The sequence below is a fragment of the Phoxinus phoxinus genome, assembly GCF_949152265.1.
Source record: "Phoxinus phoxinus genome assembly, chromosome: 7".
NCBI classification, from domain to species: Eukaryota; Metazoa; Chordata; class Actinopteri; order Cypriniformes; family Leuciscidae; genus Phoxinus; species Phoxinus phoxinus.
This window is the reverse complement of record NC_136882.1, coordinates 19323146-19343746: the sequence shown is the minus strand read 5'-3', so window position 1 is coordinate 19343746 and position 20601 is coordinate 19323146. Positions and strand designations below refer to the sequence as shown.

General features: G+C 36.5%; 3 protein-coding genes across 5 annotated transcripts; 2 read left to right on the top strand and 1 right to left on the bottom strand.

The window, feature by feature from the left end:
• Window positions 1-237: 237 nt before the first annotated feature.
• On the bottom strand, window positions 238-9352 carry LOC307001449 (potassium/sodium hyperpolarization-activated cyclic nucleotide-gated channel 1-like). The gene is made up of 10 exons (XM_079617946.1): window positions 5802-9352; window positions 5279-5465; window positions 5098-5202; window positions 4870-5007; window positions 4552-4713; window positions 3495-3588; window positions 3253-3380; window positions 3020-3166; window positions 2687-2924; window positions 238-2532 (listed from the first exon to the last, which is right to left on the bottom strand). The coding sequence occupies exons 1-10, from the start codon at window positions 5981-5983 to the stop codon at window positions 2363-2365; spliced, it is 1551 nt and encodes a 516-aa protein (XP_079474072.1). The 5' UTR covers window positions 5984-9352; the 3' UTR covers window positions 238-2362.
• A 131-nt stretch (window positions 9353-9483) lies between these two features.
• cox17 (cytochrome c oxidase copper chaperone COX17) lies at window positions 9484-11384 on the top strand. Of its 2 annotated transcripts, none has more exons than XM_079617947.1 (4): window positions 9484-9629; window positions 9908-10036; window positions 10469-10583; window positions 11212-11384. In XM_079617947.1, exons 2-3 carry the CDS (start codon window positions 9918-9920, stop codon window positions 10551-10553), a joined length of 204 nt encoding a protein of 67 aa, XP_079474073.1. In that variant the 5' UTR covers window positions 9484-9629; window positions 9908-9917; the 3' UTR covers window positions 10554-10583; window positions 11212-11384. The 2 variants fall into 2 exon arrangements, with proteins under 2 accessions (XP_079474073.1, XP_079474074.1); XM_079617948.1 differs by having other exon boundaries at window positions 9596-9733.
• A 1979-nt stretch (window positions 11385-13363) lies between these two features.
• Window positions 13364-20593, top strand: popdc2 (popeye domain cAMP effector 2). 2 transcript variants are annotated; one of them, XR_013798454.1, is made up of 4 exons: window positions 13364-14157; window positions 16926-17034; window positions 17179-17735; window positions 19586-20593. XR_013798454.1 is itself a non-coding variant. In XM_079619749.1 (3 exons), the coding sequence occupies exons 1-3, from the start codon at window positions 13667-13669 to the stop codon at window positions 17683-17685; spliced, it is 1107 nt and encodes a 368-aa protein (XP_079475875.1). In that variant the 5' UTR covers window positions 13369-13666; the 3' UTR covers window positions 17686-19739. The 2 variants fall into 2 exon arrangements, 1 of the variants encoding a protein (XP_079475875.1); XM_079619749.1 differs by having other exon boundaries at window positions 13369-14157; window positions 17179-19739.
• Window positions 20594-20601: the final 8 nt, after the last annotated feature.

The following is a 20601-nucleotide window of genomic DNA, read 5'->3' as shown; positions in this document are numbered from 1 at the left end:
ATCAATGATGAATTTAGGCTAATAATTGCATAACAGCAATAGCCTAACCACTTTTTGTCTACAGATTTATGATTTTTGGATATATTATTGTGTAACCACTGACCAAATCCTCGGTTAACATTGGACGCACAAACCGTTTAGTTTCATTCATCCTTTTAATGTGCCCCAGACTTCAAATACAGGAGCTTTAGCTCTTTATTCCCCCCTATATTAACACAATAGTCATGACAGGATATCTCCTAAGTGTTCAGTATGCTTCGTTTCATTTCTCGACACCTCATTCTTTTAAATTACATATACTGTTCATCTGGATTATAATTAAATGAACTGAGTTTTTCCATTTATTTTAAAAGCACTTGTAATAAATAGAGGTCAAATTAAATAATTGAACATCTACACACTATGCAAAATGTATTGATTGCATTCTAAATGCTGAAAAACTAATTCATGTTTTAAAAAGTCTTCATGTTCTTTATTAATTCATGTTTTATATTTCCTTGACAGAAGAGAGACTTCTAAACTGGAATACTTGTTCCTCTAAATCTGTCTGAGTAACTTTAATACATATGTGACTAATACAACTTTCTCTTTGAATGCCCACAGAGATTTCTGAATGCATATATTAACTCATGGACAGCCAGGGGGGACTAACTGTTATCAAACTGCTGTCTGTGTTGATTTAAGGGCGTGATTTAAACATGGTAACATTTTTTGTATTGAGAGAAGTACAAATATAATGTGATTTTCACAAAAAAATTAAAAAAATAATAAGAAAAAAACATGTAATGACAGAGTTGCCTGTTCAGCCTACATCTTTTTAAAATAAAACTTTTATAAACATCTGACCTTTTAAAAAAGAGAGGTTTTAAAAAAAAAATCAGCTATTTTCTCCTTTTAAAATTATTTAATGATATTTTTAGCTAATATATATATTACATGTTAAATATGGAGGATTATCTGTGCTGATTTTTGGGGAAAATCTGCTGAATTTTGTGGGACATTTAAACATATAAAAATGAGCTGAGTGTACTACATTAGAAGCTGAAAGCTAATCTGACTGAAATGAAGGTCACCGGTGGGCGCTGTTCTGGATACCTCAGAGAACAGGCTGAGGACGGCTTAAAGAGGCAGTGATGCTGCATCCTGCTGTGTGCACTTGGAAAGTCTATGGCAGCAGAAGCCAGGAGGGAGGAGCTGAGCTGGAGAAGGACAGTCGAATATCCTCCTATCAGTATTCTCAGAGGAACTGAATTCCAGTGTGGTTACGTGATGCTGAGTTACACCTTATTCGCTGGACAAAGCCTATTTTCCAAACCGCTTGTCCGGAATAGAATATTCACAAACCACACCCAGAAATATGCCGATACAGAGAGAGGATCCAATAAGTAAAGCAAAGCTTAATCTGGCAAATTTGCTGAGGAAGCTGCAGGTATCATGTATCAAGTATCATGTAACATTGAAGACTGGAACATTACTTAAACACAAACAAATCTTCCCGACCCCAAACATATGTATATATGTGGGAAGATGCCGCCTTAAGAACAATGTGGATTTCCTTTTAAACTGGATTATATTATTATACGAAGTAAATAGAAACATTTCCTAATTTAGTTGTTATAGCACAAAATGTTAAATATTAAGAGGGGTAAGATGGTCAAAATTAATAAATTACTTTTGAATTAAATTTAATTCATATTTATTTGTATAGAGATTATATATTTACATATCTAAAGTATCATTATTGTAAAATATTAAATCAACTATTCTATATAGATTTATTTTTGGACAAATTAGTTGATAATAAATGAATAACCAATGACAGACCAAGCAGAATCCCAGTAAAATAGATTTATCGGAAGGGTAAAATTATTCTAGGACTTATGTACAGGCATATAAATATTTACATGTTTAATTGCCCATATTTTAATTGAATCATCTATTATTTCATCATACCTCAAGGGTCTAAATTTTATCTTTTTACTTCAAAATAAAATCTATAACTTTTAGCCCACAAATTGCCAAAAAAAAATTGATGTGTCCACAAACCCCTCATTAAGAAATAGACACAAAAAAAGTTGATATTCAACATAATAAAATGTCATACATCACTATATTCCAGAGACACAAAATTAGATCTATGAACCTCAAAACTATTTCGGCTGACTAAATCTCACAAATGTTGATATGTAGATGAAATGACAAAAATTATAAATAGCATATCCATTCATCAAAAGTCCTGAGATGAGATTTTGTGTCATCTATGGTCAGGGGGTCATCGTATCCCATCTTACCAGCATCTGTTGAATCAGCTACAAGTAACTTGTGCTCTAAAGTGTGTCATTAACAGCACTAACTTACTTTCTCAACATAACAAAATGTCTTTATCCTGTTGAGATGTCTCCAGGTCTCTCTTGATGTCTGGATAGTCCTCCAGAACACATTGAAAGGTGTCCACTGACAAGGAAAAGAGCTGACAGATAGTCAGAGCTTGTACTGTGTCCAAACGCCTTCCTCTTGTTAGGAGACATGAGTCTGGAAAAGGCAAGGACCGAAATTATTTAACATTAAAATTAACATCTTACCAATGAGTCTGTTTCAAGACATTGACTTTATTACAACACGGAATACTGTACATAATCTAAACAGATATTGCATTGACAAAGCAAAGATTTATATCGAGTCAAACCTCCAAAGTAGTCTCCATCACACAGTTCCCTCTGGAAAAACTCATTCTCCACAAGGACCTGCCCGTGCTCGATGAAGAACATGCGGTCACCAGGAGCGTTCTGCTGGATGATGATGTCACCCGCCTGGAAGACCTCATACAGCAGCTCCAGAAGAATGGCGTTGATGAAGTTTATGTCACGGTTCCGGAAAATGGGAACTTTTCTCACATGGTCCGAGCACATGGTCAGCAGAATTTCCTAATAAAACCATCCAAATCATCATTGTTTTACTATTAATAACATAGGCAAGCTTCTTTTAAGTAATCACTTGTAATTCCAACAGTGAGCAGCACCTCTCTGAGAGATGAGGACACCCACTTCAGGACATCCTTCTCATCATACCATTTCCCTCCATAGCGAGCCTGATAGTAGTTGTTGATGCGCATACGAAGGGCTTTGGGAAGCTTCATGAAAGTCATATAATCTTCCAGGTGGTTTATCTACGTAAAAACAAGCAAATGAGAAAATGGCATACACGATAACCATCTAATAGGTTGCTTTATCAAGGTATTTGTTTTTCTTGCACCTTGTTCTTGTACGCTCTTGCTGTTATGTCCACATCAGACATCATAGCAGCAGTGTTGGCAACCATCACTGTGTACATGATGGCTCCAGATACAATGCTAGTCATGACAATCCACAGCTCAACCTCATCTAAAAACAAAACAAAACTTCAGGCATTAAAAGAAGTAGCAATTGTGCATTGTGATTGTTGAATGATAAAATTAGCATATTGCTAAATCGGCTGATCAAAAGTATACTCCTTGCTTGTGGGTGTATCAGAGGAACCATACGATATTGCAGTCATATGAGAGAGGGCCCGAAAGACTCCAAAGGAGTACTTCTCTCCCACGGTGGCATTCTGACAAATGACACAAAACAAAAAGTTGACATTAATGCATTCATTTTATCCACTAAAACCACAAAACAGCTTTAAAATAACATCCCTGTATGGCTCTCTGTAATACCTGGTTTTTATCGGTCAATCACAATATGCTTTTGGTTCCAGAGCCTTTAAAATTCATGGAACACTTCCATTCCACAAAAGGTTCTTTATATTGGTAAAGGGTTCTTTAGATTTTTGTAATGTTCTTCAAATTATACGAAAAAAAGGTTATTTTAAGAACTGTTTACTGAAAGGTTTGTTGGGGAACCAAAAATGGTTCTTCTATGGTGTCAATGTGAAAATCCTACTTTGAAACTTTTCTTTTTTAGTGTATCAAAGCATGAACTCTGTTATCAATGACCTCGGTATTACTGTAATATTATTGCAGCATTCAGCTTTAAAGAGGTAAGATTATAATATAATTTCAACACAAATCAATACTTCATTGACACATTTATGCAATTTATGCAATAGCCATATAAAACACAGGATAACAGTAAAAAAGTATTGCTGTGATTATTTATCACAACTTGAAATTCAACATAAGAATAAGAAATATTGTGTTGTTTCAACTTAAAAAAGTAGCTTGACTTAAAATGTTAAGTTTAGTTAACTTTAGTTAAGTTGGATAATTAAGTTATCTCAACAAATTTTAAGTTGTTGTAATTGTTAACTAATTGCAGCAACATTACCAATAATGTTAATTTTTTTGTTTAGAGATTTCTCTAAAGCATATCTGGAAACGTTGAAATACTTTCTAGAACATATCTAGATTTTTTTTTTAGATATTTCACAATTAAATTTTTCATGACTATAAAATATTATTAATTTCCATGACTTTTCCAGGGCTTGTAAGTTCAATTTTCAAAATCAATTATATTCTTATAACTGTGGGTGCGCTGTTTATGTGAATATGCTGTATACCACATAGAGACATACCATTAGATTCTCTCTTCTAACCCAGCAGTCTGAGGGAAATTCCTCAAGCATAGGTACGAAATACTGAATACAGCCATTCCAGTGGCACAGCAGGAATATCATCATAAATAATGACAAGATTCTTAGGAATACCCTCATCACCTCCAAGTTGGCATTTGAAACCTATGGGGCAGAGATTCAATATAAAAATCAAAGGCATTATTTAAAGAAATAAAAACACTTTCTGAACGATGACATCCTATTTGCATGTACACTATAAACAATGCAGTTTTGTTCAGATGAGATCAGTTTCACATGTTCAAGCTATTCGTTACTTACTCTCTCCACCTCATTGAAAAACCTAACTAGCCTTGACACACGCAGCAGGCGGACAAGACTGAGGATTCTCACAAACATCAAGATGCGCATCATTTTGCTGGCTCTGGATGAGGGAGAGTCACCATGGTATTGTAGATCCTGTCATGAAAAGGGCACAAGACACAAGTTTTCCTATTGAAGCGATGTAATTTCAATACAGTCAAAGGATTGTAGAAATAGACACATTACCGCAATAAGTAGGATATAACCAACTGGAAATGCTGCCACCATATCAGGTATAAACCAGCTCTTTAGATACCGGTGTCGAATGCTTTTCAAATCCAGAATGGCTCCCTGTGTAACATACAAAATGATTCATTGGATACGTTTAAGCAATGTGATATTTGTAAAGTCTAGGGCTAAACCTTACATCGCTGTCCTCATTAATGATCCCCATGCGAAAGTTAAGCCCAACGTCAATCAGGAATAGAGTGTCCGAGAACACATTAAAACCCTCCCAGCCTACTCCACTGTTCCCATCTAGAAAGGCAATCTCCATTGGGATCCCAATTAGATTCAGAAATGTTATGGCCACCATACACATGATGTAGTAACTCCTGTATAAATAAGAAAAAAAAGAGAAACATTTTTTTTTTGCATGGCATTTAATGTGGTTTTACCTTTTCAAAATCAAAACTCAGTATATTTTATTTTATTAAACATTTATTAGCCAATTAAACATATACACTCTTCAGAGTATTAAAGTTTTTTTTTGCCATCGGTGGTTAAATGAAGAACCTTAAACATATATGTAATCTTTCCATGCCAAATAATGTTCTTCATAAAGGTTATTTAAATCACTAACATGTTCTTCACACTAAGAAAAATGGTTCCTTTGTGAAGTGTTCACTGAAAGGTTCTCTGGGGAACCAAAAATGGTACGTGCACATTACCTTATACGACTGAAGGGATGGATGACGATCACGTCTCCCTCTTTCTGTCTATTGCGCTCCTTCTCCACGGCCACCTCGCTGCCGTAGACATACAGCGAGCGTCTGTTGAGCTGAGGCAGCAATAGGTTTTTCCACTCGCTCCATCTGAAGCGCCTGTGATTCTCAGGTGCGAAACGCTGCATTCTCAGACCCTGACTAAGCACCGTAATCACCGAAGCTCCTCTAACATCTCTCACCGAGCCTCTATGACAACTTTATTTCTGGACTTTATTTTATGCTGACCATATTATCCACTTTTCTTCTTCGCCTTCAAGCTCGCTCCCTTTCTTTCTCTCTCTCTCACGCACGCACATGCACAGTCACAGAGTAATTTTCCATCACAGTTTTTCTGGCTCGATCCAGAATGTAGAAGGAGATAAGTTCCAGACTTTCCATTCTTCCCCCCCTGTCAAACTAACTATTGTCTCATCAACTATTCAGTATCTCTGCCTCGCGCTCACATCAGCTCAGCTCATCTGGACTGTGGGGCGGTTCTTTGACACAAGGTGGTTTTGAATATCACAAGTAGGCTATTGTCATCTGAACCAGACAGATGGTTCTGATAGAACCGGACAATGGGAGGAGATAGAATTACTTACACTCTCATTGTGTGTAAATGACTGTACTGATATCACATGAGATTCTTTCTAATGTGCACATAAAAGAGCACAGAGAATTTTGCTATCACAAAAAGAGACAGAATACAGGTGTATCTTTTCTTTTTCTTCTTTTTTTGCAGGCATTTACGCTTTATAAGAAATCAGAGATTAACCCTTAAATTCATGAATGTTTTTCCAATCATTTTAACTTAATCTATCTATAGGCTATCTAACACGGATGGATCTCTCCTGATATTAGAGTAACAATTACAGAAAAAACTAAACAAAACATATTTTGTTACCTTTTGGAGCATGGCAGGGTTTCGTTTGAGTATATGATTTATACCATCATCACCGTCCTTGTCAGAGCTAATTTTCCATCTGGCTCCTATTCGCGACCTCAAACATATTCTTAAAACTATCATTTTCAAAATCAATATTTGATCGCACACAGCTTTTTCACCTGATCAGCCATCAAGTGACAGTGACACTGATATTTGATTGCATTTAGGCCTACGTGCTCTGCAGTAAATCGCTGAGTCATTTCAAATTTAGCTGATGATATTTCCTATTCTTTTGTTTTCGGCCTGCGGTAACTATGAGTGAACCGTCACTTCATCCTTGTGTATCAGACACCTTGTGGAATAAAGGTGAACTACACTTACTTAATTGAATGGGAAAACCGACATTCTTTTATAATTGCATTATTTTTTCTTGTTATATTGATTATAATGAGTTGATTGAGGAATACTAATAAGGTTGCTGTCTTACTTTAAAAAAATGAATGAGGAGGAGAGTAGTGAATGACGTCCCAGCTCACTAGGTATGCGTTTAAGGGTTAACATAGGTACATCTGGGAAAACTGGTCTCTGTTTTTGTTGAGGATGTGATGTGTTTACATCAAAAACAGACACCTTCAGCTTTCCACATAGCAATGGTGGAGCTCACTAGATCTCCGTTAAACTGAATACAGTATTGTATTGCACTGGCAGGCTATGTTTATGAGAGTCACAATACAGTGTTGAATTTCAAAGTGGTATTCAAGTAATGTAACAGGTAACTGATCTTACATTCTCAGAAGGCAACAAACACCTAAACTACATTCATTTGTTGTACTCTATCACATTGCATTCTGTTATCTGTGGGTCAATAAATTCATCAAATCAGTAACTGGTTTTATTAACAAGTTCATCTGAAGCTTCTGTCTATTTTGAAAACTAAATTATGCATCCATTCAACAATTTTATCTATATAATATAATTATTATTATCATTAATAACCAATTTGCCAAATGACTTTAAAACATATCAAAATATATAATGTAGGTAGCTATAATATACATATATACTGTATATATAGCCCTATAATGGAAACATGTCTAAAAAAGAACTACACTGTACATTACAACTATATAAATTATACATGGTCATACCTCAACGGTTTTGAAACTGTTATGTTGTTTAAAAATGTAAGTTCCTAAGCACAATGGTGTCTGATTAATTACACATCTGATTATAAGCTTGACACATTATGTGTAATTAATCAATCGGACAACACTTTCAAATGTCATGTTTTGAGGTATAGCTTTGCAAAATAGAAAAGAAAAAGGCGCATTTTATAGTCATAAATTGAGTATGACATACAAACAAAAATATACTAAACACCTACCTAGCAGAAATTCCTGAGGGAACCCATGCTGCGTTAGCGTTCTCTGTTGGCCTACAAATTCACGTCATGATTGAAACGTTCTATTTCTGCTGCTCATATCGTGCTGAACTTAGCAGAAAATGCAGAGAAAATGCAATACAGACATTTTATTTTGTGTTATAAACACAATATTTTGCTATATAAGCTGTTACAGTGTACATCTAAAAAGTACATCTGTCAGACTTGACGCAAGTTTCAGACTTAGTGACACATTCAAAACATCTCTGGTTTTTGCTACACTTTGGAGTTCTGTTTTAGAATTAGGCAGAATTGGGTTCTGTGATCACATATTTTTTATTATCCTCCTCATGTAAAATAAAATTTTAGACAAGCTAACTCCAGATAACCATTTTTTTAATTTAAGGTGAAAATCAAAGAAAATACTCAATGTGGTAAACCTGCTATCCGTATAGAGATATATCTCTTTTACACTTTATAGAAACAAGCTCTATGTGCTCCTGTTGCATTTCGTTTGTAGTTCCGCTCGTTCGCTGAATATGTGTAAAGTGTGAAACAGGTCTAGTCAAATAACTTTTAAACAGTTCTTGAAAACCGCACAGGCCAATATAGTGCTGTTGTGCTAAATAAACATGAAGTTGAGAATACTTTTGCACTTGCACTTTCACAGCAGAAACACAAGCCTTGACACAGAGTTGGTCATGGTCCTGTATTTTCCTGTCCTTGTGTGAGCGTGCAGCTTCAATTACTCTCTCATCTGCTAAATGCATTGTGTTTCGTTTCAGTGTCAGGGAATGGACATTCATGCTACAGGTTTTGTCTTTTGTTGAGCACATGGGTTGAGTGTTTTCTTGTATTTTTGCTTATTTTTGCTATGTAAATAAAGCCTAAACCCTTACACCAAACCTGACAGAATTATCAGGGGGGAAAAATTACATCAATACCAGAAGCCATCCGTGAAGCTGTATCAGTATGAACATATTTGCATTGTAACCAAGTTGTAAAAATGTCAAGCAAAGTTGTGTGGATTTGCCTGCAAATATTAACACGTTGTTTGTTAAAGTATTTTTTATAATACCCATCTTAAATTATATATGAGATATTGTAATTAAACCATTAAATATTTTATTCCTTAAAAATGATGATACTTAAATGTAAGCAAATTATGAAATAATTTTATGATAAAATAAATAATAAAGTATAGGCTAGCTTTAATGGCTTTTATTCTGCACAAGACCTTTATTTTGGTTGACCTTTATGTTGTTATTCCCTCTTTTTTAAACCGCGTTTCATTTTAGCTCTAGCCATTAATATTTGTAACTGTAAATCATATTTAGGTAATAAATGGCTATAGCTTAGTTGTTAAATTAGTTTATTGTTTGTTTTAATGAAAGACCGTAACCGGAAGCTGCTACGGGACACTTCCGCGTTCACGGGGTTGTGCTGTTATTAATTTGACAGCAACAGCAGGTTGTGTAAGAAAGGACGCACGTGAGCTCATCAGTCTCTTCGTCATATACATTTAGTAAGTCAACGTTTTTCAGTGTAAAGATTTTTTATTTCATCTTACCTGACAGCAGATTTGAATATCTATTACCTCCGATTAGGCACAGCATCTTTGACAGCGAGGTATAACAGCTGTATTTCAACGAAACTAGTCGTTAAACAGCAGAGGACATGATGTAACTTGTAATATGGTGGCTAGTTTGCTGCCCGCTGCTGGTTGTTCACAATACGTAGTGTTGAAACTGAAGTTTAGAGATGGACTAAATCATTGTGTCCCTTGCTCTTTTATTTTCTCAGACAAGAGGAAATGTCTAGCCTGTCAGCAGCCAGTGTGGAGGCTTCACCAGCAATAGAGGGCACAGAGCAGAAGAAACCTCTGAAACCATGCTGTGCGTGTCCTGAGACCAAGAAAGTACGAGATGCCTGGTGAGGAAAATTTTGTCGTTCACGCTTTAAAGAGATATTACACAATAAAAATGAAATGCTGTTATCATAATTTTTCTCATGTTGTCCCAAACCTGCATGACTCTTTGTGAAACACAAACAGAAAGAAACAGGATTGTGCTGCTCGGTAAATAAATTACGGAAAATCAAGGTTTTCACATTTAGAAAAGAAGGCAAATCACCATAAAATAGTCAGTAATACTTGTACAATACTTAAGTACTGCTGAACTAGTTCTTGACTTGTATTGTGGCAGATGCAATTCTTAAAATTGCTGCTTGTGTGTGAACATCAAACCTGTTTGGTGCAACATGAGGGTCGGTAAATAATGACTGAGTTTATATTTTAGGTAAACTAATCCTGTGCATTTTGTCAAGATACTGTGCAGCTATGACATTGTATTGTCTTCACTGCAGCATAATTGAAAAGGGAGAAGAAAGCTGCACGGGTCTCATCGAAGCACACAAGGAGTGCATGAGGGCGCTTGGTTTTAAGATATAATACCACCATCATGTTCAAATTGAGTGAATGGTAAGTTTATTTTCACTGTCTTATGACAATGGCCAGCCAGTCTCTTATGAAGAAGTGATATTTCTTACAATAATTTTTGGCCACCACAACCTTAAATATTGTTAATGCAATTTTCAGATATCTCTGTGCTCTGCAAATTGAAAAGGGTTGGTTCTCCCCCAAATTATCTTTTTCGCTCCCTCGTGTCTTCTACATGACTTTCTTCAGTGGAATTATTTATAGCACATTGTCAAAGCTGCTCTCTTCCATTCAATAAAAGTGAATGGTGACCACAGCTGTCAAGATAGAATAAGGAAATGCACAAAACTATCATATGGCTACAGAAGACTCTGAATATAGTGCAAAACTTTTAATACTATTTATTTATATATATATATATATGAGCTTTTTTGGAACTTGACCGCCTGGTCCTCATGTCTTTGTTTGAAACGACAACTCTGATATTCTGCTAAACTTATCCTTTGGTCTTCCATGGAAGGGAGTAAATAATGACAGAATTTCTATTTTAGTGCTCTTAAATATTCAAAACAATCTTCATTTCTGTAACTCATGTTCTTGAGGACAATTGTGTTTATTTGAAGAATGAGTTGCAATATGTTTCCTAATTGTCTTTTCTTTCCCTTTGTAGTGTGTGTCAGCCTGTGTGAAATGGGACCTGGTGTGCTCTTTTATTTATATTTTTACACTGGAGGGAAGATTATACGGGGTGAATTTGTTCCCCTGAGGGAAATTATGTCTGTCTTTTCTTTCTGTCTTTCATATGTGCTTTACGGTCAATAAAGATCCTATGCAAGACGTTAAGCCATTCTCTTGTATCTTTACTTTGTCCTTTTATTTGTATGAAATATGCATACATTCTTATAACAGGGCTGACTTTTTCCTTTTCAAGTCACTTTTTAAATGATTCAGTCTAATTAATGTGTCAGATGCTTGATTTGCTTATTTTATCATATTAAATGATTGTTGTTGAAGTATTGTCTGTTGCTCGACACCATTCAGGCCAAGCAGTTCCACACAAACAGACTCTTCCTTCAGGCTTCCTACTCGGTTGGCCTTTGAATTCCCTGTACCAGCGTTTGGCTGGTGACAGCTGCACTTAACTATGCACGCAGGCCTAAAATAGAGCTGCTGCTCCCAGCACACTCTAATCTGAGGTCTACCCGCAGAAGTGCTTTTACTCTGCGTGCACACCTGGTGTGAACCCAGCAAATGCAATTCATAATTTGCGTTTTCTCCTAAAGATTTTGCAAAGTTAATGAGCATAGTCCCTGACACAAACACAAGAACAGCTTGCTTATTTCACTATTCGTCCTGCTTATAATTCTATAAATCATGGTAATTTTGTTCAATGTTCAATTCATTAAATCCTAGCATAGGCACAGTATGTGCAAATGCATAATTTATATTTTTCAGATGTGAAATGTGTAAGTTGGCTCGTTCTGGTTTATTTCAATCATTCAAATAGCTTTCAGTGGTACTTGACTGTATCTGCATGCCTCTCTTGCAGGGTACATGTCAAATTGACAGCTCTGAATAGTAGCTTTGACACTCTCTTATCAACTGTATTAGCTAGTTAAGCTGCACAAGACAACCATTATATATATTGACTTGCATTGTGTATTTTAGTTACGTTTTAAAAATCTACCTTTTTATTTATTTTTTATTCCATGGCAGAATCATATGGAAGCTTGTTTTTGCCACGGAATAATAATAAAAACGCAATTGTGACTTTTTCTCACAATTTGGACTTAAGTTTATAACTCGCAATTCTGACTTTTTTTTCTTGCAATTCTGAGTTTATATCTCACAATTCTGACTTTTTCTGGCAATTCTGAGTTTCTCATAATTCTGAGTTTGTCTCTCGAATCTGACTTTTTTGGCAATTAAGTTTATATCAATTTTTTCTTGCAATTCTAAAATTATATCTATTTGTCACAATTCCGAGTTAGTCAGAATTTTTGAGATAGAAACTTGCAACTGTCGCAATTCATTTGTTTTTTTTCCATGGCAGAAACAAGATTCCATAGTATTATAAAAGCAATATTCATTACAATTCAATAAGCAAATTGCCCATGCTGTATTGTCAATATAGGCAAGTTCTGTGTCATGCCTAACAACAGCAATTACTGCGGTAAAGTTAATTTGCAGTTTGAAATTCAGATTTATTTTTTGCTATAAACACACGGTGTTTCTTTACATGTGTGAATTATATTGCATGTCACTCTTAGCGATTTTGACAATATAGCAAAGCTTGACGCATCTTATTTAAATAATAATAATATAAAAGAAAAAAACTGCACTCCTGCACCCCATTGCTAAGCAGCAGAATAGTGTGTATTACATTATACAATTGCTGGGCCAAGTTATGTGAAACTACACACAGGAATGGCCAGGGAGGGGGAGGTAAACAGTGTTGCATGATCTCCCCTGTTATTTGATCTGTCTCAGATTCTTTAAATATGCTGCCCCCCATAGCCTAGGACCCTCCTTCCCTCAAACACCAGAAGAGCTGGAATACAAGTTTACTGTTTGATTGAGAGAAAATGAGTGTTGGTGACATCTGGCAGAGCTTTCAAAGATCTTCCCAAATGTCAGTGAAAGCTTCTCTCCATGTCACTTGTTATCGTAACCACTCTGCCCGGCCATCATTGTGTTATGTTAAGTAGCGAGTCTGCTTTCTGTCCGTGGCTCTTTCCTCCTTGGGTTTCAATTCCAAACATGGTTATCCTTCTCATGGTCTCTACCCCCGCCTCTCCTGCTCCATGTTTCCAACGGTCTTCAGTTCAGTGTGGGTCAGGGAACTGAAGCAGAGACATTATAGGGCTGAATTTTGAAAGGAAAAGTGGGTGTCAGTGGAACGGAATTATGAAGCTTCCTTCATTCCAACTGTTTTTGGCAGTAAATGGTGCATTGACTGTTAGAGGCTGCGGGGAACCATCTTTTTGAATCTAATATCTAGTCTTTTTAACAACCTTTTAATACCTTGGGCTAATGAACCACTACTTTTTCCAGCAAGGTATTTGATGACACTCTTTTTTTTAAATTCAGTATTCCATTGAATTGGAGACAGCAGAGGCACAAACATGAATAGTGGCGACTTTGTTGACACCATAATTTACAATCACACACTCTGCAATGGATGGACCAACAGCACTGAAGGTGCCATCTACCATCTGGGTAACACCATTCTTTTTTTGGGCTATATGGGTGGTAGTACGGCATATGGGGCTCTGTACATCTTCAGTTTTTTGGCTCCCGCTTTCCTCTGTTTGGCTATGTGGGGCTGGCTGACGGTGTGCGGCCTTGATGTCTTCATCTGGAACCTGCTGCTGATGCTGCAGTGTTTGGCCCAGGTGTGTCATCTGATTTTTCGGCTGATGCAGGAAGGTTTAGCCAACGAGGAGCTTTCTGCGCTTTACACGGCAGTCTATCTGCCGCTGGATGTACCTGTGCAGGTGTTCAAGGAGATCACGGCTGCCAGCGAGAACAAAGTGCTTTCTCTGGCGACTGAGGAGACGTATGCTGTGGAGGGGAAGACGCCCATTGATCAGCTGTCTTTTCTCATTTCTGGCAGGTGAGAGACAGAATATATCAAAGAGTTGTTAGACATAGGTTCTCTCTCTATTCGTGGTTGATCTTGAACTGGTTTAAACACTGTAAATATCTGCTTTTTTGCCTAAAAGTCTACCAACGTCAATGTTTGTTTTAGCTCGCAATATGCAAGCTGTTCATTCTGAGTCGTTCAGTGTAATAAATAGCAAAAACATTTTTGGGGGTCAATGACATGTTTGTTGTCCTATCTAATAAATAATTTAAAAAATCGTTAAAAATGCAATTAAGAAATAGAGCAGAATTTGGTCTCATATCTGAGTTTGCATCATTGATAGTTATTTTCCTGTTTATCACTGTGAAGCTGCTTTGAAACAATATGTATTTTATAAAGTGCAATAGAAATGTGACTTGCCTTCATGAAGAAAAAGTGTCATTAGTAGTATTTTGGTGTAAACTTTTATAATATAAAATATTTACATAAAACTACTTCACTGCTTACGAAACACGTTTGTCTGCCAAATCATCTGGTGAAAAAAACAAACAGGAAATTATATAATGGAGAGGACCCCTGCAGACCCTCATGACTGTCAAGGTCAATAAAGGCCCATTCACACCAAGAACAATCACTATATAGATAACAATATTAGCATTCTGTTTGTTATAAGTGAGTGCTACAGTTATGTCATCTGCATAAATGATCTAGTTCTGAAAAGCAGGCTTGGATCTTGGCTGTCAAATATTTGTATCATTCATCAGCTGGGGAAAAAAACGTCTTGAAAGTGATTCACCAGTTACTTTCCTCTGTGCCATTATCATTATAGTTGTGGTGTGGACTCTCCTTTTCTTTTAAATGTAGAATAATTTATAACCATAATCTTTATCGTTATAGTTAGTTATTGGTGTGAACAGGCTTTTAGTCTCTTAAAATCTCAGATAATTTCACATTTTATGACAAAGCAAGATTAGTTCAGGTTGTAAAATGTCATTGTGAAACTCCCACAAAATGGAATATTTATGAATATTTATGAATGATTAATTCATATGTGTGATATTTATCTTGAAAATTATGTTGAAAACCTTTTTCGCACCCACCGCTACCCTAGCTTAGCACAAAGACTGGAGGTAAACGGCTCCAGCTAAGTGCTGCTCCCAATAAGTGACAAAATAACGTCAAAATTGTCCTATTTACATGTTGTGATTTGTATAGTCACAGCGTCTACAAATAACAAGGTCACATGAGATACAGCCAATCACTCCGCCCAAGTAGAAGTGCGTCGCCTTCTGAGAATATAGTATAGCCTACGGTATGTATACGGTTAGAAGATGGCTGTGTCTCATGTGACCTTGTTATTTGTACACGCTGTGACTATACAAATCACAACATGTAAATAGGAAAATGCTGGCATTATTTTGTCACTTATTGGGAGCAGTTTGCTAGCTGGAGCCGTTTACCTCCAGTCTTTGTGCTAAGCTAGGCTAGCGGTGGGTGCGTCAGACAGAGTTACGGCACGCTCGGAGATGAAAAGAATATGTATTGACTTATCTAACTCTGGGGGATACGGTGAATAAGCTAAAGTCCCAAAAAGTCGGTGCGTTCTTCTAAGGTTAAAATAAATGTTTTTACTTTTTACCTCATATATAGAGTCATTCAATTTAAAGTCACAATGAAACAGAAGTGACAGATCTTTAAATACATATTTTTATGTATATCCGAGTGCAATGGATTATATATATATATATATATATATATATATACATGCATGCATACATGCGTATGTACGTATATAAGTAGGACTTGGTTTTATCCATCAGTTGTTGATTGGATTTTGAGATTGGGAATTGCACTCAAAAATTAATGTGAGTTGTGGAGGGGTACAGGGGTGGCGTACTTTTGTACGACAACCCGGAAGTTAGCATCACACCGGTTCCCTCAACAAAAACCCATAAGTATTCTTTCAGTGGCTTTTGGATTGTTGCTGAAAATATGGTGTGTGTGATTAACAAAAGCTTATGATTCTTACATGTTTTGTTCATCGTGATAATCTTCGCAAATGAACACAAGTTTTATAAGCAAGCTTTAAAAAAAATTACAAGAGGGTATTAGGCTACCGATGTATTCAATTCAATTCAAATTTATTTGTATAGCGCTTTTCACAATACATATTGTTTCAAAGCAGCTTTACAGAAAATGCATTTCAGAAATGTACATACAAAAATACAGTTAGTTAATCATAAATTTAGGGCATGACATATCGCCGGCGTTGGGTCGTCTCGTCACAGGCGTCGAGTCGTCTCTTTGGGGCATCTGAAGTCTCCATGAGGGGGATGTCTTATGTTGTAGAATAAAATGTGAAAATATGTTGAGCTTGTGTTCACCAGACCTTATTTCAAGCATTTGACCAAAACCCCATTCAAAAAACCCACTGACTTCAGGATGATGCAACCGGAAGTGGTAAAATGCTAAGTTGTTTCTGGGTTTTAGCCTACAAACAATACGTCATCCCTGCACCACTCAAAATCCTCACAAAAATCCTACATGCGTCACAAAGTCTGTCGGTTCACTGGAAGGTTCAGTTATGGCATTTTGATTAAACATTACAGAGTCAAAATGTTTTTAAAAAAAGAAACATACTCATAGATCCTTCACAATGAGATCAATAGCATGCATTCAGAAAATAGGCTAATTTTAATTTCATGCTGACTTTAAGGTTATTCAAAACCATATTAAACCAACATTTATACAAAAAGGACACTTCTAAGAACTTGACATATGTGTTTCTGCTTTTACAGAATTAGAGTATCCTTAGAAGGTCAGTTTCTCCATTACATCTTTCCTCACCAATTTCTCGACTCTCCTGAATGGGAGTCTCTAAGACCAACAGAGGAGGGCAACTTCCAGGTATGATAACATACTGGTTTTATGTGATTGGGTACATCTTGGCAACATCTTTTAGTCTGTGCCATTTTGCAAAATGATTCAGTTCATGCAACAACCATGAAATATTGCATGCCCTTAAACATCCCATGACCCTTTTGACCTCAGGTGACACTAACCGCAGAGACTGACTGCCGTTACATCTCTTGGCGCAGGCGTCGGCTTTACCTTCTGCTGTCTAAGGATCGTTACATTGCTCGACTTTTCTCTGTTATGCTCGGAAGTGACATTGCTGACAAACTGTATTCTCTCAATGACAAGCTGTTTGCCAAGAGCGGTGTGCGCCTTGATATTCGTCTGCCCAGTCTCTACCACGTCCTCGCCCCCTCGCCACAGGGCAGTGAGGGTGGCAGCACTAGCTCACCGCCCAGGGGAAGCCAAGGAGATCCTACAGTCGTGAAGGGTGATCCAGCACCGTCTAACCAGCGCTCAGATGGAAGAAACTTCCATCCGGACCAGGTCAAGACCCCTGTGCCCAAACCTCCACACCAGCTCTGGCCCTCAGACACAGAGATGCCCTCTGGTGAGGACTCAACCAGCTTGGTTCTGGAGGACTTTGCTGATATGACAGGCTCTCTAATGGACTACGGGAGTGAGAGGGACTATTTGAAGTAAAGATTGGGGGTTTGAAGCTTAACACACTGGAACACTTCTTAAATCACAATGTAAGTACACAAGTAAGGATTGACGGGTGGGTCGGTATAGACGGGGCTGGTTTGCATGAAGAGGCACAACTGCACTAACTGGACATTTGAGCTGCACAAACACTGAGTGATTAAGAGAATGCAGAGTGATGAATGTGCATGATGAATTGTTATATTCTGTGCTATTTTTAGACCTGGATTATATTTTTATCTTTAGTGTCATCTGCTGAATTCACGTGGAAGGAAGGAAGGCCAATAGTTCATTCATATATAGTGATTATTATATTAAATTTAAAATGTATATTCTACAAGAATACTGATTTGAATAAAAAGTTGCCCAGATGTCTTCAAAGGTTAAAAACTAAATGTTTTTTCCTTTAAAAATAATTTATCTTATTATTATATTGATTAATTTAAAATGGAATTATAATAAAAAACTTTACATTGTAGGCTTATTATTGACAGGGACCCCGTTGTAACATCCTACAAGGTGTAAAAAGAAAAAAAAAGAATTTATAGGATGACATAGTCTTAGTAAAAGACTAGTAATACTATTCATGTTAATCAGATATTGGTTGTGTCCGAAATTGCCCCTATACCCTCATTTCAATATCAAATTTACATCTAGAACACAGTTCCAGTAGTGAGATTGAATTAGTGCACCCAATAACGTCCACAATGGTTTCGGACACCCACATGGCTGTTCCCTCAAATAGTGCCATATTTAAAGTGTTTTATTAATATGTTAGCCTTACTCTTATCTACAAGCTTGTGTGCTCCAAAACAATGACAAAATTCGCATTTAGAAGACCAAACCTAACGTTGAATATGAAAAATCAGGTTGATGTCAGAATCCAACGTTGGACAGACGTTGTATTGTGGTTGAACATGAAAATTGGGTTGACATCAGAAATCAACATCAGTCGGGTTCTGACGCCAACCCGACTTTCATTTCCAACCAAATTGCAACCCCTGCAACCAACCGACGTTACCAGTTTCTACTCAAGGACCTACAGTAATGTAGTGGAGTAAAAAGTACGATATTGGTCTTTAAAATGTAGTGAAGTTAAAGTAAAAAGTTTCCAAAAAGTGTACTTAAACATGTACTCAAGTAAATGTACTTTGCTACTGTCCACCTCTGATTATTATATTAATAGATATGATTCAATTCAAATGAACCATATTTAATTATTTTTACAATAATTTTGCAGTGTAGGCTTTGGGTTACTCTTTCATAATTACAGTATGTTCAACTTTTAATTGTTTTACCACAAAGAAAGTCTATGGTATGTCCTAATTTAACATGTGTGCCCTTTCTAGCAGAGGAAAGGCTCCCTTGGGTGAGAGATGAGTTTTATTTAGTACATGGTAGTGGAGTTATATTCAGTGTTTCCTTCTTAGAATATTTTGTGTTAGATGTTTCTATGCTTAGAATGAGGCTGGCTTTATTTGACTACATACACTTGTGCCAGAGGCTGGATGAAAGACTGGAAGGGGTTTGGGATATCCAGGGATCCAAACATGCCAAGTCTGTTCATCCAGCAATCCAGCACTCCTCCCTATCCAAATACTTGGCTTTGCCAGCAAGGGGCAGATTGTACATCGTAGAGTACTGGATAGTGGGACAGGTGTGAGAGGAGGAGGGTTCCGCTGTCATTTGAGACATGACCTTCACTCGCTAGTTCCCAAAGGAGGTATATGGATCATGTCCAGAAATACAGCCTGTCCTACGGAAAACAATGTGAGAACTACACCGATGGATAAAAACATGTCTTTAAATCTGATTATGTTGTGCTGAATTGCGTTATGGAATTGATTTCAGTGTTCTCAATGACATTTTGATGTGCCATCTTTTTCCATAAATCTAACAGAGGATGATACTCCAGGAAGTCTTCCCCTTCGTTTCCAAAGAGGACGTGCCCCACTGGCCCCTACTGACACCCCAAAGCTGTAGGAATGGTTTCAGCAGTATAAAGACCATAACATCTGAACGATTTCTCCATTAAATCACCATCATAGCGGTTTACTTTTATATGATTGAAGACAACATTAGCACAGAACAGTAAAAGATCCATCAAATGTACTTTTGTTTAGGACAAAACAGAATCGCAAACCTTTTTTTTTCAGACAGATACTGTGCTATATATGATTCCACATCGCTGTGATTTCAACATGGCTGTTTTATATTTATTTGAAATGGCATGTGCTTGTTGGTTAAATCTGTTTGGAATACTGTACAGGATTTGTAAGTTAAAAGCAACAAATTAGACTTTGTAAACACCTCAGAGTTTATTGATAGTATAGATAATGAGATTTATTACAAAAGTGTGTGCTTTATCATAATAGGAAGTTAGTAAATGCTCATTATGTACTGAGACTGTATACTGACCATGTTATGAAAATGTATTTTCATGGGGCCAACTATTAAGTGCTGGGTTAAAAACGTGACTTGATATTCCTCTTAAGATGACATTTCAAAGCAGAGTTTAGCCTTATTACTAATTGTGAATGGACAGATACTAATTTGTAACATCAAGTGCAGTGTGCAGTTATAAACACTAATCAGAGTGCCAAAATATTGCATTTTTGTACCTTGAATGTATACATTTTTAATCATTGAAAATTAACCAGTATGTTCAGCACATATATTAACACATATAATAACTGCTGTATGTTGAATGACCGACTTTCATATTTCACAATATTTTTTTCTTTTTGATTGTTGTCAAACAAAACTAAACACAGAAATTCAGGTACATTAAATTCCTCTCGACTGAAATTTCAAAAGTAACAAAAGTATCTGAAATCATATTTGACATTATTTGTGAAATCATATAAACATTTTTTTGTGAAAACACAATAAATATATCTAACAAAGCATTTCAGT